The 24,205-nt window shown below is 44.1% G+C and overlaps 1 protein-coding gene and 1 pseudogene across 1 annotated transcript; one reads left to right on the top strand and one right to left on the bottom strand.

The window, feature by feature from the left end:
• Nucleotides 1-6,406: 6,406 nt before the first annotated feature.
• Nucleotides 6,407-7,309, bottom strand: LOC124703805 (annotated as a pseudogene).
• Nucleotides 7,310-7,331: 22 nt separating this feature from the next.
• Nucleotides 7,332-18,811, top strand: LOC124703811. The gene is made up of 14 exons (XM_047236047.1): nucleotides 7,332-7,355; nucleotides 7,593-7,629; nucleotides 7,776-7,864; nucleotides 7,971-8,039; nucleotides 8,133-8,258; nucleotides 8,357-8,455; nucleotides 8,589-8,669; nucleotides 8,888-9,003; nucleotides 9,090-9,191; nucleotides 9,269-9,385; nucleotides 9,651-9,717; nucleotides 17,932-17,985; nucleotides 18,091-18,181; nucleotides 18,696-18,811. Exons 1-14 carry the CDS (start codon nucleotides 7,332-7,334, stop codon nucleotides 18,809-18,811), a joined length of 1,188 nt encoding a protein of 395 aa, XP_047092003.1.
• Nucleotides 18,812-24,205: the final 5,394 nt, after the last annotated feature.

Raw genomic sequence — 24,205 nt, forward strand, 5'->3', positions numbered from 1 at the left:
TTCTTCAATGGTGGCAAGTCAAGCATATCATAAATCTTTTTAGGCATAACAGAAATACTTGCACCAAGATCACATAAAGCATTACACTCAAAATCATTGAATTTCATTTAAATGATGGGCTCCCAACCATCTTCTAACTTCCTAGGAATAGAAGCTTCAAGTTTTAATTTCTCTTCCCTAGCTTTAATGAGAGCATTTGTAATATGTTTTGTAAAGGCTAAATTTATAGCACTAGCATTGGGACTTCTAGCAAGTTTTTGTAAGAACTTTATAACTTCAGTAATATGACAATCATCAAAATCTAAACCATTATGTTCTACAGCAATGGAATCATTGTCACCAATATTTTGAAAAATTTCAGCAGTTTTATCACAAACAGCAGTTTCAGGCAATTTTGCGCGCTTCATACTAGGAGTAGAAACATTGCCAACACCAATTATTTTACCATTGATAGTAGGAGGTGCAGCAACATGTGAAGAATCAACATTAGTAGTGGTGGTAATAGTCCATACTTTAGCTACATTATTTTTTTAGCAAGTTTTTCTTTTTCTTCTCTATCCCACCTAGCATGCAATTCAGCCAACAATCTAATATTATCATTAATTCTAACTTGGATGGCATTTGTTTTAGCAAACCTAGCATCTTCAGCTTTCTCAGGCATAACTTTCAATTTTAAAAGATCAACATCAAGAGCAAGACTATCAACCTTAGAAGCAAGAATATCAATTTTACCAAGCTTTTCTTCAACAGTTTTATTGAAAGTAGTTTGTGTACTAATAAATTCTTTAAGCATCACTTTAAGACCAGAGGGTACACTCTTATTATTATTGTAAGAATTACCATAAGAATTACCATAACCATTACCATTATTAGAAGGATATGGCCTATAGTTGTTGTTACCATAATTATTCCTATAAGCATTGTTGTTGAAATTATTACTCTTAATGAAATTCACATCAACATTTTCTTCTTGAGCAACCAATGAAGCTAAAGGAACATTATTAGGATCAATATGTGATCTACCATTTGCAAGCATAGATATAATCTTATCACCCAAAGAATAGGTTTCTTCAACAGAATTTACCTTCTTACCTTGAGGAGTTCTTTCAGTGTGCCATTCAGAGTAATTGATCATCATATCATCAAGTAGTTTAGTCGCGGCGCCCAGGGTGATGGACATAAAAGTACCTCCAGCAGTTGAATCCAATAGGTTCCTTGAGGAAAAAATTCAATCCTGCATAAAAGGTTTGGATGATCATCCAAGTAGTCAGTCCATGGGTTGGGCAATTCTTTACCAAAGATTTCATTCTCTCCCATGCTTGAGCAACATGTTCATTATCAAATTGTTTAAAATTCATTATGCTACTTCTCAAAGATATAATCTTAGCAGGAGGATAATATTTACTAATAAAGGCATCTTTACACTTAGTCCATGAATCAATACTATTCTTAGGCAAAGAAAGCAACCAATCTTTAGCTCTTCCTCTTAATGAGAAAGGAAACAATTTCAGTTTTATAATATCACCATGTATATCCTTATATTTTTGCATTTCACAAAGTTCAACAAAATTATTAAGATGGGCAGCAAGCATCATCAGTACTAACACCAGAAAATTGCTCTCTCATAACAAGATTCAGATAAAGCAGGTTTAATTTCATAGAATTCTCATCGTAGTAGCGAGTGGAGCAATAGGAGTACTTATAAAATCATTATTATTTGTGCTAGTGAAATCACACAACTTAGTATTTTCAGGAGTACCCATTATAGCAGTAGTAAAAGTAACTAAGCAAATAAAGTAAAGACAAGTAACTAATTTTTTTGTGTTTTGATATAGAGAACAAGACAGTAAATAAAGTAAAGCTAGCAACTATTTTTTTGTGTTTTGTTTAAGTGCAGCAAACAAACTAGTAAATAAAATAAAGCAAGACAAAAACAAAGTAAAGAGATTGGAAGTGGAGACTCCCCTTGCAGCGTGTCTTGATCTCCCCGGCAACGGCGCCAGAAAACAGTCTTGATGCGCGTAGATGTACACGTCCGTTGGGAACCCCAAGAGGAAGGTATGATGCGCACAGTGACAAGTTTTCCCTCAGAAAGAAACCAAGGTTATCGAACCAGTAGGAGCCAAGAAGCACGTGAAGGTTGTTGGTGGAGGAATGTAGTGCGGCGCAACACCAGTGAAACCGGCGCCAACGTGGAACCTGCACAACACAATCAAAGTACTTTGACCCAACGTAACAGTGAGGTTGTCAATCTCACCGGCTTGCTGAAAACAAAGGATTAAGCGTATCGAGTCGAAGATGGTATTTGTTTGCAAAGAACAGTAAAGCAGTAGAATGTATTCAGATGTAAAAGAATGGACCGGGGTCCACAGTTCACTAGAGGTGTCTCTCCAATAAGATAACTAACATGCTGGGTGAACAAATTACAGGCGAGCAATTGACAAATAAAGATTCAATACATATCAACGATGATTACTATGTGATTTAATCAGGGCATTACGACAAAGTACATAGACCGCTATCCAGCATGCATCTATGCCTAAATAATCCACTTTCAGGTTATCATCCGAACCCCTTCCGGTATTAAGTTGTAAACAACAGATAATTGCATTAAGTATGGTGCGTAATGTAATCAACACAAATATCCTTAGACAAAGCATCAATGTTTTATCCCTAGTAGCAACAGCACATCCACAACCTTAGAACTTTCTGTCACTGTCCCAGATTCAATGGAGGCATGAACCTACTATCGAGCATAATTACTCCCTCTTGAAGTTACAAGTATCAACTTGGCCAGAGCCTCTACTAGCAACGGAGAGCATGCAAGAACATAAACAACACATATATGATAGATTGATAATCAACTTAACATAATATTCTATATTCATCGGATCTTGCCAAACACAACATGTAGCATTACAAATAGATGATCTTGATCATGTTAGGCAGCTCACAAGATCTATAACAATGAAAGCACAAGCGGAGAAGACAACCATCTAGCTACTACTATGGACCCATAGTCCAAGGATGAACTACTCACGCATCAATCCGGAGGCGGGCATGATGATGTAGAGCCCCTCCGGTGATGATTCCCCTCTCCGGCAGGGTGCCGGAGGCGATCTCCTGACTCCCCCAAGATGGGATTTGCGGCGGCGGCCTCTCGCAATGTTTTCCGTATCGTGGCTCTCGCACGGGGGTTTCGCGACGGAGGCTTTAAGTAGGCGGAAGGGTAGGTCAGGGGGCGACGCGAGGGCCCCACACAACAGGCCGGCGCGGCCAGGGCTTGGGCCGCGCCGCCCTGGCGTGTGGCCCCCTCGTGGCCCCAGTTCGTCTCCCTTTTGGTCTTCTGGAAGCTTCGTGTAAAAATAGGCCCCTGGGCGTTGATTTCGTCCAATTCCGAGAATATTTCCTTACTAGGATTTATGAAACCAAAAACAGCAGAAAAACAGCAACTGGCACTTCGGCATCTTGTTAATAGGTTAGTGCCGGAAAATGTATAATAATGCTGTAAAGTATGTATAAAACATTCAAGTATTGTAATAAAAGTAGCATGGAACATAAGAAATTATAGATACGTTTGAGACGTATCAAGGCGCGGAAAACTGAGTATGGATCATGGCAGCAAAACGTTTATATATCGAGAGAACCTCGTTGCTAGAAGTCATAAAATAAATTCAAGTGTGGCGAGAGAAGTCATCGATAAAAATAACATAGTAGCGGTTGCCCCCTTGGAAACAAAGGGAGCCGGACCCCATACATCAGAATGGACCAAATCAAACGGACGCTGAGATACAGATTCACTAGTAGGATAAGGTAACTGATTCTGTTTACCAAGCCTACAACCCTGACAACCCTGAAGCGAGACATCTCCCGAGACAGGCCCCAGAAGACCTCGATGAAGTAAAGATGACAAACGAGAACCACAAAGATGACCAAGACGATGATGCCACTGCTGAAAGGAGGCGGTAGTGGAAGCAGCAAGCACACATGGTGCAGTCGGTGAAGTGGTGGAAGAAGGAACATGAAGCCAGTCAAGCTCCCAAAGTCCCTGGGAGTCATGGCACCGAGGGCCAGCCCCAACCAGTGCCCAAGTGTGAGTGTCCTAAACAGAACAAGAATCAACATCAAGAATGACCCGACAACCAGAATCAGTAAGTTGAGCAGCGGAAAACAAGTTCATGGTAAGACGGGGAACATGAGAAACATCAGGGACGGAAAATGAGGGAGTAGAAAGAGTGCCACGACCAGCAACATGAAGAGAAGTACCATCGGCAGTAAGAACACGAACAGGAAGAGGAAGAGGTCGAAGAGAAGAAAGAGAGGATGAATCAGGAGACATGTGAAAAGAAGCTCTAGAATCCAGAACCCACGAAGATGTACCTGACTGTGTAGAGGAAATAGCAGCGGAGGCAGCAGTACCCGTCGAAGCAGAGCCGAAGGAGGCAAGGAGATGCTGCAGTCTCGCTATGTCCTGCTCAGTGAAGCCGGTGGTGACAGGCGCTGAAGGTGGAGCACGAGGATGCACACCCCGCTGCTTCTGATAGCAGTCAGACTCAACGTGACCAGGCCTCCGACAGTGAGTGCAGAACCGAGGAGGACGAGGGAGACCCCCACCACGAGAAGGGCGGGCTCCTCCAGAAGCAGCAGGCGCTGGTGTGGGTAAACGCGGCGGTGCAGGAGCAGTGGGAACTCGAGCAGCAAGAACAGAAGGTGTCCCAAGCAGTCCAGCACCACGTAGACGAGTCTCCTCAGCACGAAGCTCAGTCAGCACCTCTGAGATAGAAACACGGCCTCGAGCAAACAACTGAGCACGGCGAGGCTCAAACTCAGGACGAAGTCTAGACATGAACTCATGAATCCTCTGAAAGTCCATATCTGAATGTACTGTCCGGCAACACTGGCAAGTACCACAGACAACACTGCGAAGGGAGTCAAGCTGGCACCAGATCGCCGCACTCTAGGTGTAAAACTCATCAACAGTAGAGTCACCCTGCTGAAGATCATGCTCCTGACGCAACACAGACAAGTACAGAGAATCCCCAGAAGGCTAGTAGCGCTGAAGAAGGTGAGACCACATCTCAGCGACAGTAGCGAGGCCCATAAATTTAGAAGCAAACTGTGGCTGAACACTCTGCGAAAGAACGGCAGCAGATCTAGCATCCTCATCACACCACTGAGTAAAAGAAGCCAAACTATCACGGTAGGAGCCAAGAGCCTCTGAATAGGCAAGTACCTGCTCGTCATTAGCCTCATCAGCGGCAGCCTCGGCAGACTTGGCTGCATCCCGATCAGCCTCAGTAGCATCCGCATCAAGGGCCTGTGACACAGACAGCGAGGTAGGAGGCACAGGAGCAATGGGGTGCGGCGGACAAGAGACCTCTCCGGTAAGAACACCACACAGCCGAAGACCACACATGTGAATGCGCATAAAGGCAATAAATTCTCCATAGTTGGTACCATCAAAGATGACGGGGCAGCGAGGGATACTGACGTAGCCAGACAAAGAGGATGCCATCTTTTCCTCCTTTTTTTTTGGTCAAACAGATCTGAATCTGGCCAAACTCGAGCTGCAGCACCAGCAGCCAAGCGTGTGGGCAGGGCACGCCGGATGAGGCCGGCCAGGAGCAGCCTACGCCGGAGGAGGCCGAAGTCGGCCGGAGGAGGCCGGGGTCGGTCGGACTTGGGGAGGCCGGGGCCGGACTTGGAGAGGTTGGGGCCGACTTGGGCACGGCCAGAGGAGCCCGGGGCTGGCCGGACGGGGACGATGCTGGCCTGAGGCGGCCAAGGACGGAGGATGGCCGGCGGCGGCCGGAACGGAGGCTGGCCGGCGACCTCGGCGACGGAGAGCTCGATTTGGAGCTCAAAAATGGCTAGAAAGAGGCTAAATTTCTTGAAAATGGAAAGGAAGAAGGGAGTGGAGCAACGAAGGACGGAAAGATCATCAGCAGCGGCGCGGATCGAGCACGGAGTTGCAGCGTGCAAAGTGCCAAACCATGGGCTCTGATACCATGTTGTGAATGAGCAACTAGTATTCACAGAGGGCCATATGCCAGTACATGTACATGTGTTACAATGTGCTACAATATGCAGGTAAGCTCCTCATACACTGAGAAATATAAGAAAAGAGACTATACAACTCTAACACCTCTAATGGCTAGAACCTGCTAAAATCCATGGCTTCTTATGAACTAGTGTGGTGTTAACACAACCCATGTTGCAAGTCACCATGAATCACGAAGCAATTCAAGGGGCCGAAGGCAGCTTTCTCAGCTGCAACATCCCTACGAAAATATCTTAGTTGTAAACTTGTAATTCATGTTACAACTTATAGCTAGCATGATTCATGATGTTATGAAAAGGTTTGGACAAATCCAAGACCATTTAAAATGATTAACCTCTGGAATTATCAAACGTTGCGGAAGAACTTGGACGACTGGAGGCCCGCGGTGAAGTTGAAGAACTTGAGCCTGGTGGACCACCTCTCGTTGTCCTTGAGCTTGTGCACGGCGATGGTGTCCGGCACCAGCTGGTGCGCGCAGGCGTCCCTCGGCTGCGGGAAGTCGTACATGGCCGGCTTAGCGTCCACCCAGTTCTTGGCCTTGCCGCCGAGGCCGAACCACTTGCGGAGCGTCCAGTCCTCCGGCCCCGCCGTCCGGTTCCGGATCACCTCCGCCGCCGCGATCCACTCCACGAGGTCCCAGGAGAGGACGTATCCCATGCCGGACATGTACTCTCGTCTTTCGCCGCGCGTCTCATGTCGCATGACACCCGGCACCCGTAGTAGAGGTCCTCCCTGGGCGCGCGGCCCAGCGACTCGGCCAGCTGCGGCAGCCGGAAGAAGGTGTCGTCGTCGGTCTTCATCACGAAGTCGTAGGCGGAGGCGCCGAAGAGCGCCGGGACGCTGGCCGGAGAGGTAGGAGTAGGTCTTGCCGTTGTCCATGTTCTCCGTGCAGTCCAGCTCGACCACGTCGCCGTAACGCATCGCCTCCAGCGCCACCAGCACGCGCTCCTCCTCCGAGGCCACCCGGCAGAAGATGAACCGGACGTCGACGACGCGTGACGCCGGCAGGCTCGGCTGCTGGAGCGCGTACACCGTGCGGATCAGGTTCCGCCGCTCGTACAGGCCCGGGAGCGTCAGCACGCCGATGAGCAGCCGGAAATCCACGGCCACCCCGACGACGTCCGTGGCCGTGAGGCCGGCATTGTTTTGGCAGGTTGGGCTGGACATAAGTGACTGGAGGGCCAACTCGTTGGGGTATACGACGAGGATCACGGCGACGAGGAGCCCGAATGGGAGCAGGAGAAGCATCGCTGTAGAGATTGATGGCGCCATGATGCGGAGCATCTTGACGAAGGTGCGTACCCAACAGAATGGTTTGTGCTTAGTTCGCACTGTGCTCTCTATGTGCAAGACAATTGGTACATACGTACTCTATACGTACTATACACAATTGTCAATGGCTGGACTTTGCTGGGAATGAACGCCAACAAGTTTTGTGATATCTACGTAACACATATACATAAGGAGCAATGAGAGGCAAAAAAAAAGTGAGTCAACTCTATGCATGCAACTGTATGTCTGTATCCCTCAGTTAGCTTTGGACTTGCTTCCATTCTATCCAACTAAAAGTGAGTCAACTCTATGCATGCTTTGTATGCAAGTTAAAAAAATTGTTCTCCATCCTACTCCACGCTCCTAATTCAGATCAAAGACAGGTAAAACACTACTACACTGCTCAGCCAGTTTACATATCTCTCTTGACATTATATCGCAGGGCAGGGCCACACGTACTCACTAGTTCAGTCTTCTTCCTGCCCGCCCGCCTGCGACATAAGCACAAATCGTCAGTTCGTCACCGATCTTGTAAGTATTTGTCTTTTCTTCGTGATTTCCCAATCGTGATTTTTGTTGTGTTCTCTCTTGATTTATCATGGTGTTAGTCAGGATGAAAGTAACCTCGTTTCTAAAGGTGTTGCCTGTGGCTGTGGCGTTGGGGTTCTTCATGAGCGTTTATTTTCCCATTGCGATCACACCAAAGGTAGGTGGAGAATGAATTTAAGTTTTGGGAGACTGGCTTTTCCCATCATACTCTGATGAGCTCTGAAGCTAAGATCATCCCATTCCCATGCAGCTTCAGTGTGGCATACTGCCTTGGAGTAGTAGTTTTTCTGTAAACTCCACCTTCAGTGACAGCAGCATAGTTGCTAGACTATGGGCACCATTCAGCAACACCACTACCTCAAATGCCACTTCTGGGGTACATTAATTTGCATGCAGTTCTGAATGATTCAGTTTCGGTCACAAAAAAATTGTCTCTTAAGTAAGCAAACACTCCATGTTTTCTTAATTTTAAAGGTTGCAAGAAACCCGCAAGGTTCAGAGAGGTTACCACCAGGGATTGTGGTGTCGGAGTCTGATCTTCACCTCCGCAGGCTCTGGGGGTCCCCAACAGAGGTCTTGATTTCTCTGACCCTGAGCTCTCTCGAATCGTAATATTGCTTTAATCTGAATAAACACCAATTGAATTTGATTTCGTTTCATCTTCCGTTGGTTCATTGAGTAACTTGTTCCGGTCTGCAATGCATAGGACACGCCGACACGCAAGTACCTCCTGGCGCTGGCCGTAGGGTACGCCGAGAAAGTCAATGTCAATGCAACTGTGCATAAGGTAAGAACCAAGATATAATTTATGAATGTTGACCATGTTGTATCGTATCACCATGTACTATACTTCAGTACATGTCAGATGTAAGTCGATGACAGAAGCAGCCCATTCTTCTCCTGTCTGCTGAAGCCTGAACTCCATTCGTTGCTCCCGATTTGCAATTTACTGCAGCTTGAATCTCCAGGTTCCTAACAGATCAACTGACCTTGTACACTATGTAGTTCTCTGACAACTTCGACGTCATGGTGTTCCACTATGACGGTCGCACGACGGAGTGGGACGAGTTCGAGTGGTCAAAGCAGGCTACTCACGTTAGCGCCAGGCAGCAAACCAAATGGTGAGAGCACCACACTGACAGAACTGTATATCTTTGAGATTTTCAATGGATTGATAATATTCAGATTTTAACCTGTTATGATCAAGGTGGTTCGCCAAGAGGTTCATGCACCCAAACATCGTGGCGCCATACGACTACATCTTCTTGTGGGACGAGGACCTCGGCGTCGAGAACTTCGCTGCGGAACCGTATGATCCACCAATGCCTGCTTTGTCGGTTTGATATCTGGACTCCGAATCCGATCATCGACTGGTTGTGAATGCAGGTACATCGACATTGTGAAGAAGCATGGGCTAGAAATCTCGCAGCCAGGGCTGGACGTGACCAAGGGGAAGAAGCAGTACGATATCACTGCCAAGAGAGACACTGGCGAGATGCACAAGTAAGCACGTGCAGAATCCATGATGATGCAATTGTAGATACCATTTCTTGTTAACGAAATGTGTATAGATAGTATATGTAATTTACCGTTTGTAACCTGTCACAACTCACAAACAATTATTGGCCTGAACAGGACGGACGCAGGGGGGAAAGGCTGCCCCGACGTGCACCAGCGGCCTTGCAGCGGGTACCTGAATTATTCGATCACCTAAGGGTCACTTTTTGGTTTGCAATGAGCTGAAAGATCTGACGGAGTTGACATGCAGGTTCGTGGAGGTGATGGCACCGGTTTTCTCCAGGGATGCTTGGAGATGCATCTGGCATATGATACAGGTTTGTATTTTTCAGACTTAGCCCAATTATATGTAGTACATTTGACCTAAAATCGAAATAATTGAATTAACACTTAAAAAGTGCTTTGTGGTTTTGTACCTACTTGCAAAATGTTGCACAAAAGTTATGTTCTAGTTGCAGAGGGGTAGGACAGGCAAAACCCTGCCGCATTCCCCTTCCTCCTTCGCCTTGTTGTTCGCCCAACGGGGCGTGTAAACTCGCTCGTTCGATGGTTACCTCCCGATGCGCAATGCCGGCCCTCGCCGGCACTGCTGATGAGGGCGGTGGCAATTGCAGTAATACCGCCTTTTCACGCAATGCCGGCCCGGGATGACACTTCTCATTGAGGCTCCCCAAACAGCAGTAGTTCTGAATGTTGGTGGAGCGTTTGGTAATTCTAGGGCAAGGTCAAGCTTTTAGCACGACAATTGACGTCGATCGTTTGTTCTCCCCGAATGGGGATTGATGGTGGTGCCCTTGTTAAATGTGCTGGCTAAGAGCTTATATTTTTTTCGATAAAGAGAATATATTAATATCGCGAAGATACAACCTCTGCAATAAGAAAATATTCTAAAGACAATACGGATGCACACAACCCAACTACGGAAAGGAAAAAATATCTCAATACGGTGATCAAAACCTTCTAAGTGCAACACAAACAACTGCCAAGAGAGCACCTAGAGTCCCTGCCCACAAAACAATGCCTTCAACAAGGCCATTGCAAAGGCAACATAATTAAGGGCAGACCTTAGATTTTTATCCAGGAGCAAATCCTCCCTCTCAAAATAATATCTTCAACAAGGACATTGCCAAACACAACTAATTAAGGCCAGACCTTGGATTTTTATCATGAAATATAAGACTTTGTACTTCTCCTGTGATGCCACCCCCGCATGCCGATATCGCTGCTGCAAGTTAAGAAACGCCAAGCAAAGTCCTTATCGCCTTGAAGACTTACTCCGCCAAAAATAGACCTCAGCCGTCATGACATTCTCCGCAATTGTCTTCTCCATGGAAATCGAAAAACTGACATGTCCCATGATGGCAATAGCCTGCGAAGCTTCACGTCACTCCCTCACAAAGTTAAACGGCCAGAATTATGGGTTTGCACGACCGAATCACATCCGTCCAGCAATCTACAGGCATCAAGCGCCTGATGGAGATCATCAGCGGCAGAGCCTTCCGAAACTCGTCACTGGCCAAATTAATCAGGACCGGCATCAAGCAGAACACCGTCTTAGCACAAGAAAAACCAAAGAACTGTCTACTTTATTAAGCAGATCGACAGGCCACCACGTTGACGCCCGTAGGCTCCCAACAGCAGACTAGAGATCTCAGCGGGCACCACCGCCACCACCCACACCACGCGGAGATTAGGGGTTGAGCTGTACCGAGTCCCTGAACCAGGCGCCGTGTCGCTCTTGCTTCCACAACGATAGCCAAGATCATCGAAGAAGTCCAGGGTTGCTGCCCTATCGTCCATCTCCGCTGGACGAGCCTTGCCATCCAGGCCACTGCGAAGCTCAAACCGAAGATCCCACCATGCGAGTAGGAGGATCCCCTCCGCCGCGTGTCGCATACGGAAATGAGAGCCTGCCACCGCTGTCTACCGGGAGGGACTTTGCCCGACAGCTTCCTCCGGCGGCAGCGGGGGGATGTGGCGCAGCGGTGGCTAGGAATTTGCCCGAGCCACCCCTAGGAGCGACGCGAGCGTTTTTCTAATATATAATTCGGGGACGATGGTTTCAAGTTTGGCATATTGTTGGCCCGTCAACATCAGCGCATGTGCCGCGATTTCTTTTTGAAGACATTTTCTTCGAGTAGCGTAATTTTCATTTTAGTAGCATATTCAGTTACATTGTTAGTTTTGTAGATGCAAGGTGCAAGCATGTTGACCGTCTGCAAATAAAGTTGCCCATGAACTTGCAAAATTGGAAAAATCTTGTAATGCCCAAGAGGCTTTAGTCTGGGATATTGATGTACCAGCACTTGTTGCCAATGTTGTGTTGGGTGATTTTCCCCAGTTAAAATAATAAAGTTTCATGATTCTATCTTCTATCTATTATACTAAAAGCAAAATACGGATGTCTAAAATAGAGACACCACATTAATCCACATCATCACAATTATTTTATCGGTTAGATCCAAAATTTGAGGCTAGAATTTAACGAACGACTAATTAATAGTTACATACCTAACTGTTTAATTTAGATCGACACGCTTAAATATTGTACCAGAAAATATGTGAATATTCCAACACGTATCTTCATCGGACTGTAGAGTAGTCTATTTTAAGAGAGAGAAAATTGTTACAGGAGAGTTAACCCTTTTGTTTTTTTTGCGGGGTAAAAGGGATTGTATTAGTAAAATAATAATGTTGTTACAATCCCGAACGATACGACCCACAAGGGATCTGGAGCGGACCCTAACCAAATAGAAGGTCTATCTTCCAATAAACCTAACCTAGGTAGCTCATGACTAACATAATTCTGTTCCCTAGGAATTTTAGTTATAGATACAATACGCTCTGATGAAAATAATTGTCGCAAGTCCTCCACTAGATGACCAAAGCAAGACCTATCAACATTATTGCTTCTCACCATTCATACCATATCGAGGCAGTCTGTCTCCACTAGGATGTTTCCCTGACTAAGATCAATCGCCATCTTGACACCCTCCAAACAAGCACTGATCTCCGAATCAAGAGCTGACGAGCAAAATCGTAACGATTACATGCCGCAAAAACAATAGTGTCATTACTGCGCCTCAAGATCATGCCCGCGCCAGCCTGTGCTGATTGGACCAAGAATGCCCCATCTATATTTAACTTCAGCATACCTTCAGGAGGTTTTACCCATGGTACATTAACAGATTTCATTGCCCCGGCTGTCATTGTTTGAGCCAAGAAGTACTTGCTTCCCCTTCAGCACTACCACCAGTTCGAACTTGCGAATATTTTCTAAGGACTGCAAATAACTACAGATGAACCTACGTGATACCCCAATAGGAGTTGTCATGTGTGATCTCGTTCTGCACATGCCAAGCCCTCCATGCAATCATAAGAATTCTACCACACTGTTGCTCTATAAGCGGCAAGAGCCAAGTCTCCAACCAATCCTCCTGAATAGGGCTAACTATTCTAGGAACATACCAGCCCATCCTCATCACGTCCCAAAGAGCAGATGCATGATGACAATGGACCAAAGCATGATATGTGTTCTCTTTCTCATTTCTACATATACGACAGATGCTAGACACCGGCATATGATAACGTCTTTTATTTTCCTCCGTTGCTAAGCCATTAGATAAGGCCTGCCACGCAAAGATGCGCACCTTCTTCTCTGGAATATTGCATTTCCAAATCTTTTTTTCATATCTGATTATCACCCAAAGGAGCCAAGCTGCTAGTTGCACTCACCTGATCATGTTGTGCAAGCCGTAGCCCAACACGGTACACACTCTTCACTGAAAAGATGCCGTTGCTTTCATGTTGTCATGCAATCATATCATCTGGCAACCTAGATGAGGTTTTAATTCTCAAGATAATCTCGGTATCAATTGGCAAGAATGTTTTACAGACTAGAGTTTCATTCCAACTCCCATCATCGTTAAGAAGACTGGACACGCCCGATAAAATCTTGGTCGGCCTCTCGGCCCAATCACCTTAAGTTCCTCAGAACGCGGGAGCCAATTGTCCCACCATATACGCATTGATCGACCATCACCAATTCTCCAGATCACCCCATGTTTAAGTATAGTTCCATCCCATAGCTTGGATCCCCACCAAAAGTCCCCACTCGGATTCCCACCAAAAGTCTCGGATCAACTTTGTCAAATTATCACATACTGACATGGGCAGTTTAAACACCGACATGATATAAATCAGCAGGGCTTGAGCAACCGCCTTAATCATAATCTCATTGCCCCCTTGCGACAAATGACCCCACTGTAAAATCCTCTTTGATAGCATAGCCTGCAAATCATCAAATTTTTCTTTACTCATACTCCCTTCGGGTGTCGGCAACCCAAGGTACTTATCCTCAAAAGGATCATGTTGGATACTGAGGACAGCACGTACACCATATTATATCTCCTCAGCACAATTTGGACTAAACATGATAGAACACTTAGAAGGATTTATCAATTGGCCCGTGGCCTCCGCATAGGAATCTATCACAGCCTTGACCCTCACAGCTTGATTACAAGAAGCCTTAGAGAACAACAAAGTATCATCTGCAAACAGCAGGTGGGAAATTCCCGCTGCAAATCTTGATGGGCGAAATACCACCCGCAGCAATTTCTGACTGTAGCAGAGCGGATAAATCGTCAGCAATAAAAAGAAACAAAAAACGGGGATAACAGGTCACCTTGCCTGAGACTGCCGCTCGTGGGAGAGAAACTCCGTTAAATTTTACAGAGTACCTCATCATGGTCACACACAACATTATCCATTGCACCCACCGGCGAGAGAAGCTCATCTTATGCATCACCTCCTCCAGAAAACCCAACTCGATCATAGGCCTTCAACAAATCCAATTTATATGCACATAAAGGATTATTTGCAGTAGTCCCATGTTCCATATAATGAAGACATTCAAAAGCTAGTAGAGCATTATCCGTAATGAGGCGCCCCGGCACGAAGGGGCTCTGATTCTCTGAAATCACATCACCAAGAATAGGTCTCAAGCGATACCAGACACTTTGATATTACCTTTAAACATGATGAAATAGATCTAACCTGAGTTGCATAGCTAGCTGGTCGTACCATTGATTGTAAGGACACCTTGATCATGCAATTTTTTTTCGATAAAGGGAATATATTAATATCAAGAAGATATCAATTACACCCAGCCTCTGCAACAACGCACCACCCTAATGGCACTACGGATGCACACAGCCAAAAAAATGAAAAGAAAACTAAGAAACAAAAGTCCCGCTACAGTATCTCGGGCCTAACAACAGCAATACATCCACCACCATGACAACACCTGAATTACAGACTCTCCAAAAAACGACGCCTTCAAGAAGGGAACAGTGCTCAAACACCGTCGTCGCCCGATCAAAGATCTAAGGTTTTCACCCTGAAGATAGTCCCCGCTCTCAAAACAATGCCTCCACCAAGGTCACTGCCAGGCACAACCAGTTAAGGCCAGACCTTGGGTTTTCACCCTGAAAGGTAGGACTCTGCGCTTCACCTGTGTTGCCGCCCCCACTTCCAAACCGCTGCTGTGAAGCCGGGACACCAAGCAAGCCCCTCAACAGCGCGGAGACTTGAACCTCCCTTAGCTAGTCCTCCCCTCCGGCCTTCAAGAAATTCTCTTCTTCCGACTTTCATCATGGATCCATAGTCACTTGATGTCAACACGGAAGAAGAGCTTCGCGCCGCTCCCTCCGAACCAAACGGTCGGAATAAACGCATGGGTGCGCACGACCGAATACCTCCGATCCAGCAAACTCCAGGCAAAGCGCTGTTACATTCGCCGGCGGAGCCTTCCGGAACTCAACCCTCCGGCCAGATCACGAGTCCAGGCCTCCGGTAGGTCCTCCTCTTCACGCGAGAGAGGCCCTAGGACCGCCGCCATTATTCAGGTCGGACCCCCACGTCGGCGACCATCCCGGGCTGGCCAACCCAACCCTCCACCGCACCTGACGCCCGCCACCTGCCACCAGGTCGACGCCATCACCGCCATCCAGGGCCGCCGCCCTTAGTGCCGTGATCCCGACCTTGAGGAGGAGCAGCACGAGATCCGCCCCCATCACCACCCACCCGGCGATGCCGAGGCGAGGAAGGACGGAGAGGATCGCGCCGCCAGGATCCAGGGCCGCACCGCCGCCCCCAATCCGCCTGCCCGGCGAGCCGCGGCGAGGAACGGAGGAGAGAGCCGCGCCGCCATGGTTCCACGGCCGCGCCGCCGCCCCCATCATCGCCCGCCCGGCGAGGCCGCGGCGAAGACGTGATGAGATGGCCGCGCCGCCATCAACCGCCGGGTTCCGGGATCATCCCCCCGGCGCGGAGGCGTGCCTCCTACCGCCGCCCCAGGGGACCGTGCGCGGATCCCCGCCGCCCCCATCACCGACCACGCCAGGCTTCGCCGGCGGCAGCCTCAGGGGACGGCGAGGAGGGAGGAGGAGGGGGTAGGGAAGGCGGCGGCGGGGGGCTAGGGTTCCGCCCCGAGTCGCCCTAGAGGGGACGACCCGAGCGGATCAGCCAATTGGTCTAAGTATTATTACCTTGATCATGCAATTTATGTCATGCGTTTGTTTTATTATTATTTTGCTTTGCTATAATAATCGTGTCAAGGTGTATCTCCAAAGTATGATATCTCCGCGGTTGGGTGCACATATGGCAAAAAAATCAATCCCAAAGTATACTCTATGGTTGCACGAGTATACAAAATTAATCCCAAGGCAATTAATCTACACAAAAGTATGGTACATATTAAGTTTTTTTAAAGTCCAGCCGTTTAAACTTCAACCAATATTTGTACAAAAATATCAGTATCTAGAATATCAAATCAATACTATTAGAAACATCGTGAAATATATTTAATATGGTATATACGTATTAATTTTCATGGAATACAATGCGTACTATATTATGGCAAGTAGGAAGTACATATTTTGTAGAAAACTTTCCATTATCCTGCTATGAACATCTATGTGATTTCATTAATGGAAGTATCTTTCTTCAAAAAATAATACTCCCTCCGTCCCATGAAACATGTCTTAAGTTTATCTAAATTTGAATTTATCTACACAATAAGTTAAGACATATTTAATGGGACCGACCGAGTATCTATTTTTCTAGGAACATTGGTTTGTACAACTGCACTTGCACCGGTTTTCATGGAGCTTGAAGATTGACGAGTTCACATAATCAACTATATTTTAATAGTTGGAGCTATTATTAAGAGCTAGAATTCAGTTAACAATCAATCCGAATTGGACACACCAATTTCGTGGAGATTCAACATTGGCGGGTACACACAAAAAAAAAATTAATAATTGTATCTATTATTTCGATCATGTATTCATTCAACAATCAATATCAGTATGATGGTTTAATTTAATTTGGACTCCTATATTTTATGGGACATGTGACCAAGAGATACCGAAAACACACGTATGTGACATGTATAAGAACAAGTCTTACACCACATCAAAACTATATGCACGATATAAAATCTGGCAATGATTCTAAGGTATTTTTCATCATGAAGCATCAGCTCTTGGGATGATAATAAAATTACTAAAAATAATTTAAAGAGTATGAAAGCTGAACTTTTTGTCTATATACATGTTTGTGTTTTGCATGTCGGTAGAAAGTTTCACGAATATGTCCAGTCCTAGGAAAAAAATGTGCCCTAGAAAAGCCTTTTTAGCACCAACATTTTTTCTTTCATAAACGGAGAAGCTTACTTTTGTCCATGAATTACACATTGAAATGGACAATGATATGTCTAAAGAAATTCATTTTTTTGTCGCTAGCATCATTTGTTTTTCCACAACAATATATATGCTCTTAGGAGCCAATTTGGCTATTTAGTTTCGAGAACGTAGGGGTCAAACAAAAGACAACATCTGGAAAAAAGAACAACAGTTGATTTCAATCTTAATACGAGCATGAAAATAAAAATAGGCAACATGGGTGCAGTCTGACCCAATTACATAATCCGTCAACTTTTATATTTTACCGTACTCACCTCAGATTGCCATGTGAATTTACTTCTATGATTTTTCCTAATACTACCACCTACAAAAGTACATTCTATCACTGATACATCTTATATATATTGAAGTAATCTTAACCCCAGAAATTTAGCATTATTAAAAGAATTTTCATTTGCACCTAACCCTTTTCATTTATCATAAAATTTATAGTGAATACGACCATATGAACGCTAATAAAATAATTTATGTCTACATTGTTCATTTATATATTTTTTAAACATTTTCATATGTTGCCCTCACATTTGCACGGATCACTATGCTAGTTTAAGAAAAAGTACTTTCCAAGAAGTGCAGCTTAATGTCTTGCGCCTTGGCTTTGGGCCCACATAATAAATACACAGTACATGTATCATGTATGATAAAAAAAAATTGGAAGGGGAAGTACAAAAAAAAAATACAGTCTTAATACAGTACGTGTTTCTCTGTAACAATACTTATGTAACATTTGTCTGAACTGCAACGACGAAATTGATTCTATTGCAGAATGACCTGATCCATGGATGGGGACTGGACTTCCATTTCTGGAGATGTGTCGATGTAAGCACAGCCTAAGATCATACAAAAAAAACTGTATTATCATTTTTATTGAGCTAGGCGTAGAAAACTGTGCATATCCAAAAACTCTTTTTTTAATCGTGTCAGGATCCTGAAGAGCAGATTGGCATCGTAGACGCTCAATATGTGGTCCATCACGCAGTAACGACACTCATGGGAAAGGTAACTAATAATCAAGGGCTCTACATGAATACTGCTCTGCCATCATTTCAGCAACAATTTAAGTAACCCAGTAGCGGATCTATCTATCATAGTATCACACCGTAGAACATATAAATCACATTATCACAGTATTATTTTCTACACATGCAAAAACAAGATGGAAATTTTACCTCCTGAATATACAGCTTCGATGAAGCAAATTGTGTGCAAGGAAAATCTTTTCTCCTGGTGATGAAAATATGTGTTCACTTAAAGGAAACAAGTTTCATGAATGCTATGATCCTACTAGGGATGTAATATATTTCACTTTTATGTATAATCCTTGTGACATAGAAAACTATCTTTTCATCATGTATGTGTTTCTCTCTTCAGGGCAACAAGGCAAATACGGGAATCGGTGCAAAGGTATACAAATATTTATGTTTTCTTCCGATACAATCATTAGAAATTAATAATAATAAACTAGCATAACATATTACGTGAGCAGAGTTGTGTTAGGCTAATGTTTTTTGTTGTTGTTTTGTGCTGCCGGCAGGTGAAAGCCCGATGTACCGAGGAGTATGCCACCTTCAGATCCCGAATTTCAGATGCAGACAAGGAACTTGCCAACTCTACCACCACGTCATCATCCACAACACTAAGCTAATTACACGAGGATAATACTGTTGCAAATATGAGCTTAGAGGAAATCATGGAGATGATGAATTTTTCATATGTTTATGGATCTAATAAAGGAACATTTGTTATTCCATCCCTTGACTAAGCTATCATAATATTGGTTAATGGATATATCATTGGGGACAAGCAAACCCCGTGAAAGTTCAAGCGAGCCAAGTAGAATGCACAAGATTTCTATTTGTACATATCAGAAGGCTCGCTTGAACTATTCGGGGTCACCCGTAGTGACATGAGATTTTAATCATAGGCATTCTTAAAAAGACAAAACTAATCAACAATGATTTGTAGTCGTTCTTCATACTTACGGTGGTCACAGAAATCCCAGGGGTGGAGTAAGAGAACCAAGTAGGATGCACAAGATTAATATTTGTGCATATCACAAGGTTCGGTGACACCGTCCCAGGATCACATAGTGCCACAAAATTTTAATCATCAACATTCTAGAAAAACACTAAACATATGTGTGCCTCATACTTAAAGTGGACAGAAAAATCACAGGGGTGGATCTAGTGAGGCAAGTAGGATGCACACGATCTGTATTTGTGCATATCAAAAGGATCACTAGCACCATCCTAGGATCACATCCAAAATTTTAATCATCAACATTAGGCATTGACAACACATTTATAACATGTATATGTCAAGAAAATTATTTCAAAATTTTAACCGTAGTTTTAGAATACTTTGGCTTAACTAAAACCGAGATGCCTACAAGCTTGTTATTTTCTCCAGATCAATGAAACCTAAGCATGGATATGTCCTAGTTCATAGTAGGGCATCAAATACATTGAAAGGAAGAGCGCTCCTCTGAAATTTATACAACACTACACCATGGACAACATCCAAACAAGATTTTGACAAAGAGAGAGTGAAGAGGTTTGGGTATACTCACAGATCTGCAAGGGCGACCATTGGGGACAAACAAGGAGCCGTTCCACTCACAGATCTGCGCGCAGAAGTGACCGGCGGTGGGAATGGCAGGCTGGGAGGGGCAGCAGGGTACCGGCAGCAGCGGTGGAGGTTCATCTACGAGGTGATTATTTGGACAAGTCGGGGCAGGGGAATGAGGAAAATTTTACTCCCCAATTTTTCTTGGATTTTAATTAATTAAGAAAATTGTTTTGAAATGGAATAACTCAAATTTATTTTGAATATTCATAAATTTATATAAAAAATCACTATCTTCTCTATAAAAAAATCAAAGTTATTTTTGGGTTATTTTCTAGTATTTATTTGTCTACGATAGGTGATTTTTATTAAGTGATATAGAAAAGGATTTTTGCAAGGGCATAAACGCCCCTAACCCCACAACTCAGACCAAACCCTAGTGGTTAGTTGAGCCGACCGGCTCGGTCGGGTCAACTACCCAGACCGACTGCACATGTCCTCACTCTCGTCCTCTCCTCTCTCTCTCTCTCTCATGATGTGCCTAGCGATTTCGTCACCGCTGTCGTCGCCCCCTCGATTACTGCCGGTTTCTGATAAAAGGGATAGAGTTGTCAAATGTGGGTATGATATAGTACTATATGAAATGTTGTTTGGATATTGTCTATCTTCTCTTTCATAATTATTTTTTAAGGAAGGGAAGTAGAGAATGTTTGAATTGGTTTGATTACAAATTGTAGTTGGATCTTGGGTATGCTACATGGATTCCTTTGCATGTACCATCAAGTTTGTTGTCAGTAGATGGTATAGGATTGGAAAACATGTGTTTATGTGCATAAGATATTTTTGGTGTTATTGGTGGGATTTTAAAATGTTGTGGAAGTAGGTGACCTATCTTGGTTGCTACTGCTGCCCTATTGATGGATTAAAATGTGTAGAAAAAAATAATCGAACCAATGTCAGTCATTTGATTAATTAGACCAAGAATTAATTGTTTAGTCTAGTGTTTGTATTTGTTTGGTTTCGATGTTTCTTATTTGTCCATGTTCTAATCTTGGTGAATTTAAGCTAGGTTGTAGTACCTTGTTTGAAAGGATGCATAGCTTGAGTTTTTGCTTATCAATATTTTATTGTTGTGACTAATTACTTCCTTAATAGCTATCGGTACTCCTATAGTCTCTATCCAAATGATGTAAAAAATTATTTAAACAAACTTTGTTAGATATTGATTCTTACTTGGAGGACATGAAACTTTTGGAAATTATGTCCCCAATGATCCGCTCCATGATTCGATTTATACCTCACTCCATCACCTAGTGCTTAGTCTTGTTGATCTTGTGGAGCTTCTAGACAAGGGTGGATCTAGCATCCCTACTGCCCGGGAAATCGCCCAGGCTTCCCGGCGATGCTCCTTTGAGTTATATGACTTCTTAGAGTGGTTTTGTTTGAAAAATTGGCACTTTAAGCATGTTTGCCCAGGCTTTAAAATGTTTCTGGGTCCGCCACTGCTTCTAGAGGTTGATTTACCACCTTCTTGTGGTAGAACTCCTCCTCCTTGTCGCTTATACTTCACCATGCTTGCTAATGATAAGTTGGGATGTGTGGTTGATGGTCTTGTGATGCTAAGACGATACTTGGATTTATTAAGAATGGCATGGTGGTCTTGGTAATGACTTGATGGTGATTTGGTGTTGTTCTTGGCTGGTCTGAGAAACTAGTCGATGGATTTGGGATAGTGATGCGCTATGCAGCTGTGTGCTGCAAGAAATGATGATTTTATATGCTGCCATGGTGCTCTCCTTGGTCGACAATAGTGTTGTCCTATCGGTGTGTAAGTTGCTAGCTTGCCTGGTGCAAGTTTCAACTTGGGTGCATCTCCTCTTTTGGATATGCTCGTCTGAAAATATCTACACTCCTATTTATTTTTATTTTTTACTCATCCCATTTGTTAATACTATTTTGTTTGTTCTGCAGATCACAAATATAAGACGAAGATGATGATGTTGATCAAGTTTTAGTTTATGGTTTTATTTTTCTTCTTCCTAAAACTTGTAATTGTATTATTTTGTTTATTCTTTTGTAAAGACAAAGTAATATTTTGTTAATATCGATAAAGATCAATTTTCATTATTGATCAATGTCTCACTTATGATTTACTTGTATTGTTTTTTTTTAGTTCATTTTCAAATTCAAATCCAATTTCAAATGTGTTATCGATTGTTCAAATTCAAGTTAGAATTTGAATCAAATTATGCCTCCCAAAATCACGACATCAACAAAGATCATATCAAAATCTATAGCAATCAACTGATGACCTAAACCTTGTCACCAAACAAAAGAGATTCCGGTCCCTTTGAGGTTTTGTTTTGAGCGTGAAAAATTTACCCTTAATTTCAAATGCATGTATGCAGAAGCACATATTCCTAGATCTACCCCTCATTTGGTCCTAAACGATGGGATGATACACCTTCACTTAGTGTAATAAATCGCTGCCGACCTACTCAACCAAGACAAATCCGGTGGCTAGAGTGACCACACCCAAATCTAGTGCCGGCCTCCACGTCAGAAGCCATGTGGAACCACTCACCTGATTGACATGCACGAAGCAGAAGCGTGCCGGCCCTCCTCCAATGATCCAAGCATCTACAATTGTGCCGACATGGATCCTCGGTCGCATCTCCGCTAGCCTGGTATGTCGTAGGCTGGGATCTAGCCCGGCCGGCGTGCTACCCCTACAATGACGCCCAAACCATCCAACCACACGCACAACACACCGCTACAGAGCACAACGGTCCACTAGAGTGTCACACCATATGACCTCCTAGCTCACCAAAACCGGACCTTGCGGTCCCGACCTCACCCTACCTCCCCACCACCACAGCACCCGCAAAAGAGCACATTGCCGCCGATGTCCTTGGCAGGACCGTGGAATTTCCTATCTGCTTTCTCAGGCAGTGGCGATGTCAGGAGAGGCAGGTGTAGGTGAGGCTTGGTCTGAGTCGCCTCCCGTCTCGCCCCAGTGTGAGCGAAGTGGGTTCAGGCCAGCCGAAGAAATTGCAATGAAAGTCTGTTATTGACTCGTTCAATCAGATTTTTAGTTTTGCTTGAGGCATTTCGACTCCTGACCTCCACTCAACTCTTTTTCCAAAAATTGAAAAAATATTTTTGTCTAAAAAAGTATGAAAATATAATATACAAGTACAGACACTTGTCTAGTTTGTACGACCAAATTTGCATTGAAATATCTATCCACATGTGGTCTGCCCAAGAAAAAGACAAATGATTGAAGTAAAACATAGTTACTCTTGACGTTGTCAAAGCCCTGACCTTGTGATTTCGTGTAACCGAGAATGTAGCTAGCTTCATGCAGAGAACAATAACAGGATCGAAAATACGTATTTGGACATGGGTTCTGCTGAATCTGATAACGGGTTAAATCTAGGGAGTGTCTAATTAGCAGCTGCCTGTTTCACAATTCTCTAGCAGTCAGATTTTGTACCAATGAGCTGTAGACAGCTGTACTGAGTAAATGAGTCCAAAATGAGTTTCAGCCTGTCACTGTTGCCTCATTTATTCAGTTGTGGCCCATTTTCGTACCTGAACCGGACGGCCCAGAACATAAAGCCCAAAAACGCTGACGAGCAACTACCACGACCCAAACCAGCATCTTCTTCGATCATCTTCTTCCTCAAGAAACACCACCTGACGCCGTCCGCTCACGACCAACTACCCCTGCTTTTTTCCCCATGCCTCAGATACAAAACAAGGAACAACGATTTAGATAGGAATTCCACGAGAAGAGAGAAGGAAAGACAAACATCAGATCTGAGATGGAAGACCCAAGCCAGGAGGAAGACAAGCAAGATCAAGAAGATGGCTTACCTGGATCTGATCCACTTCTTACACAGGTGTGCTCCCTTTTTTAAACATTTGCACTGCAGAAGTAGGGAACAATATTAGTTGATCATCTTCTGGAATCAAAAAAGAGCCATCACCACCTGTAGCATGCATTCCCTGTCTATCATGCATATAGTTGAACTGTTTTTCACCAGATATGTAAAGACATGGCAGAATATTCATGTTAAAAGTGAACCATTGGTTTCTAAAGTGTTATAATCTTGGTGGGAGCCAGTAAAATAGAGACATGTAACACATATCAACATCAAAAACAAGAGTCAGATGAGATCTCAAATTTACATTCTCAGAGCATATGTACAAGAAAAGCACACTGGATGTATTACACAGTACTCTGAAAACAGATATAACCATGCCATGAACTGAAAGACTGACTATTAATAGTTGTACAGGACAAGTAACAATAAGGTAATCAAGGACAGGACCTGTGGTAACAGGAGAACATGGAGTCTTCCCCATAACTGACGTCTCCCTGTAAAATTTAGAACTAGTCAGTCATGTCGACAGTAAGAAAAGTAAATGCAGTAAAGCCCACTGCCAGTCCAAAATAAGTACTTCAAAA

This window comes from Lolium rigidum, chromosome 1 (assembly GCF_022539505.1).
Source record: "Lolium rigidum isolate FL_2022 chromosome 1, APGP_CSIRO_Lrig_0.1, whole genome shotgun sequence".
NCBI lineage: Eukaryota > Viridiplantae > Streptophyta > Magnoliopsida > Poales > Poaceae > Lolium > Lolium rigidum.

Excerpts from the sequence above, each read along its gene's own strand:
- LOC124703811 (XM_047236047.1), top strand. The coding sequence starts at position 7,332 with ATGATGCGGAGCATCTTGACGAAG. Across the intron at positions 8,670-8,887 it reads TCAATGCAACTGTGCATAAG|TTCTCTGACAACTTCGACGT; the intron begins GTAAGAACCAAG and ends TACACTATGTAG. Across the intron at positions 18,182-18,695 it reads AAAGGTAACTAATAATCAAG|GGCAGGTGAAAGCCCGATGT; the intron begins GGCTCTACATGA and ends TTTTGTGCTGCC.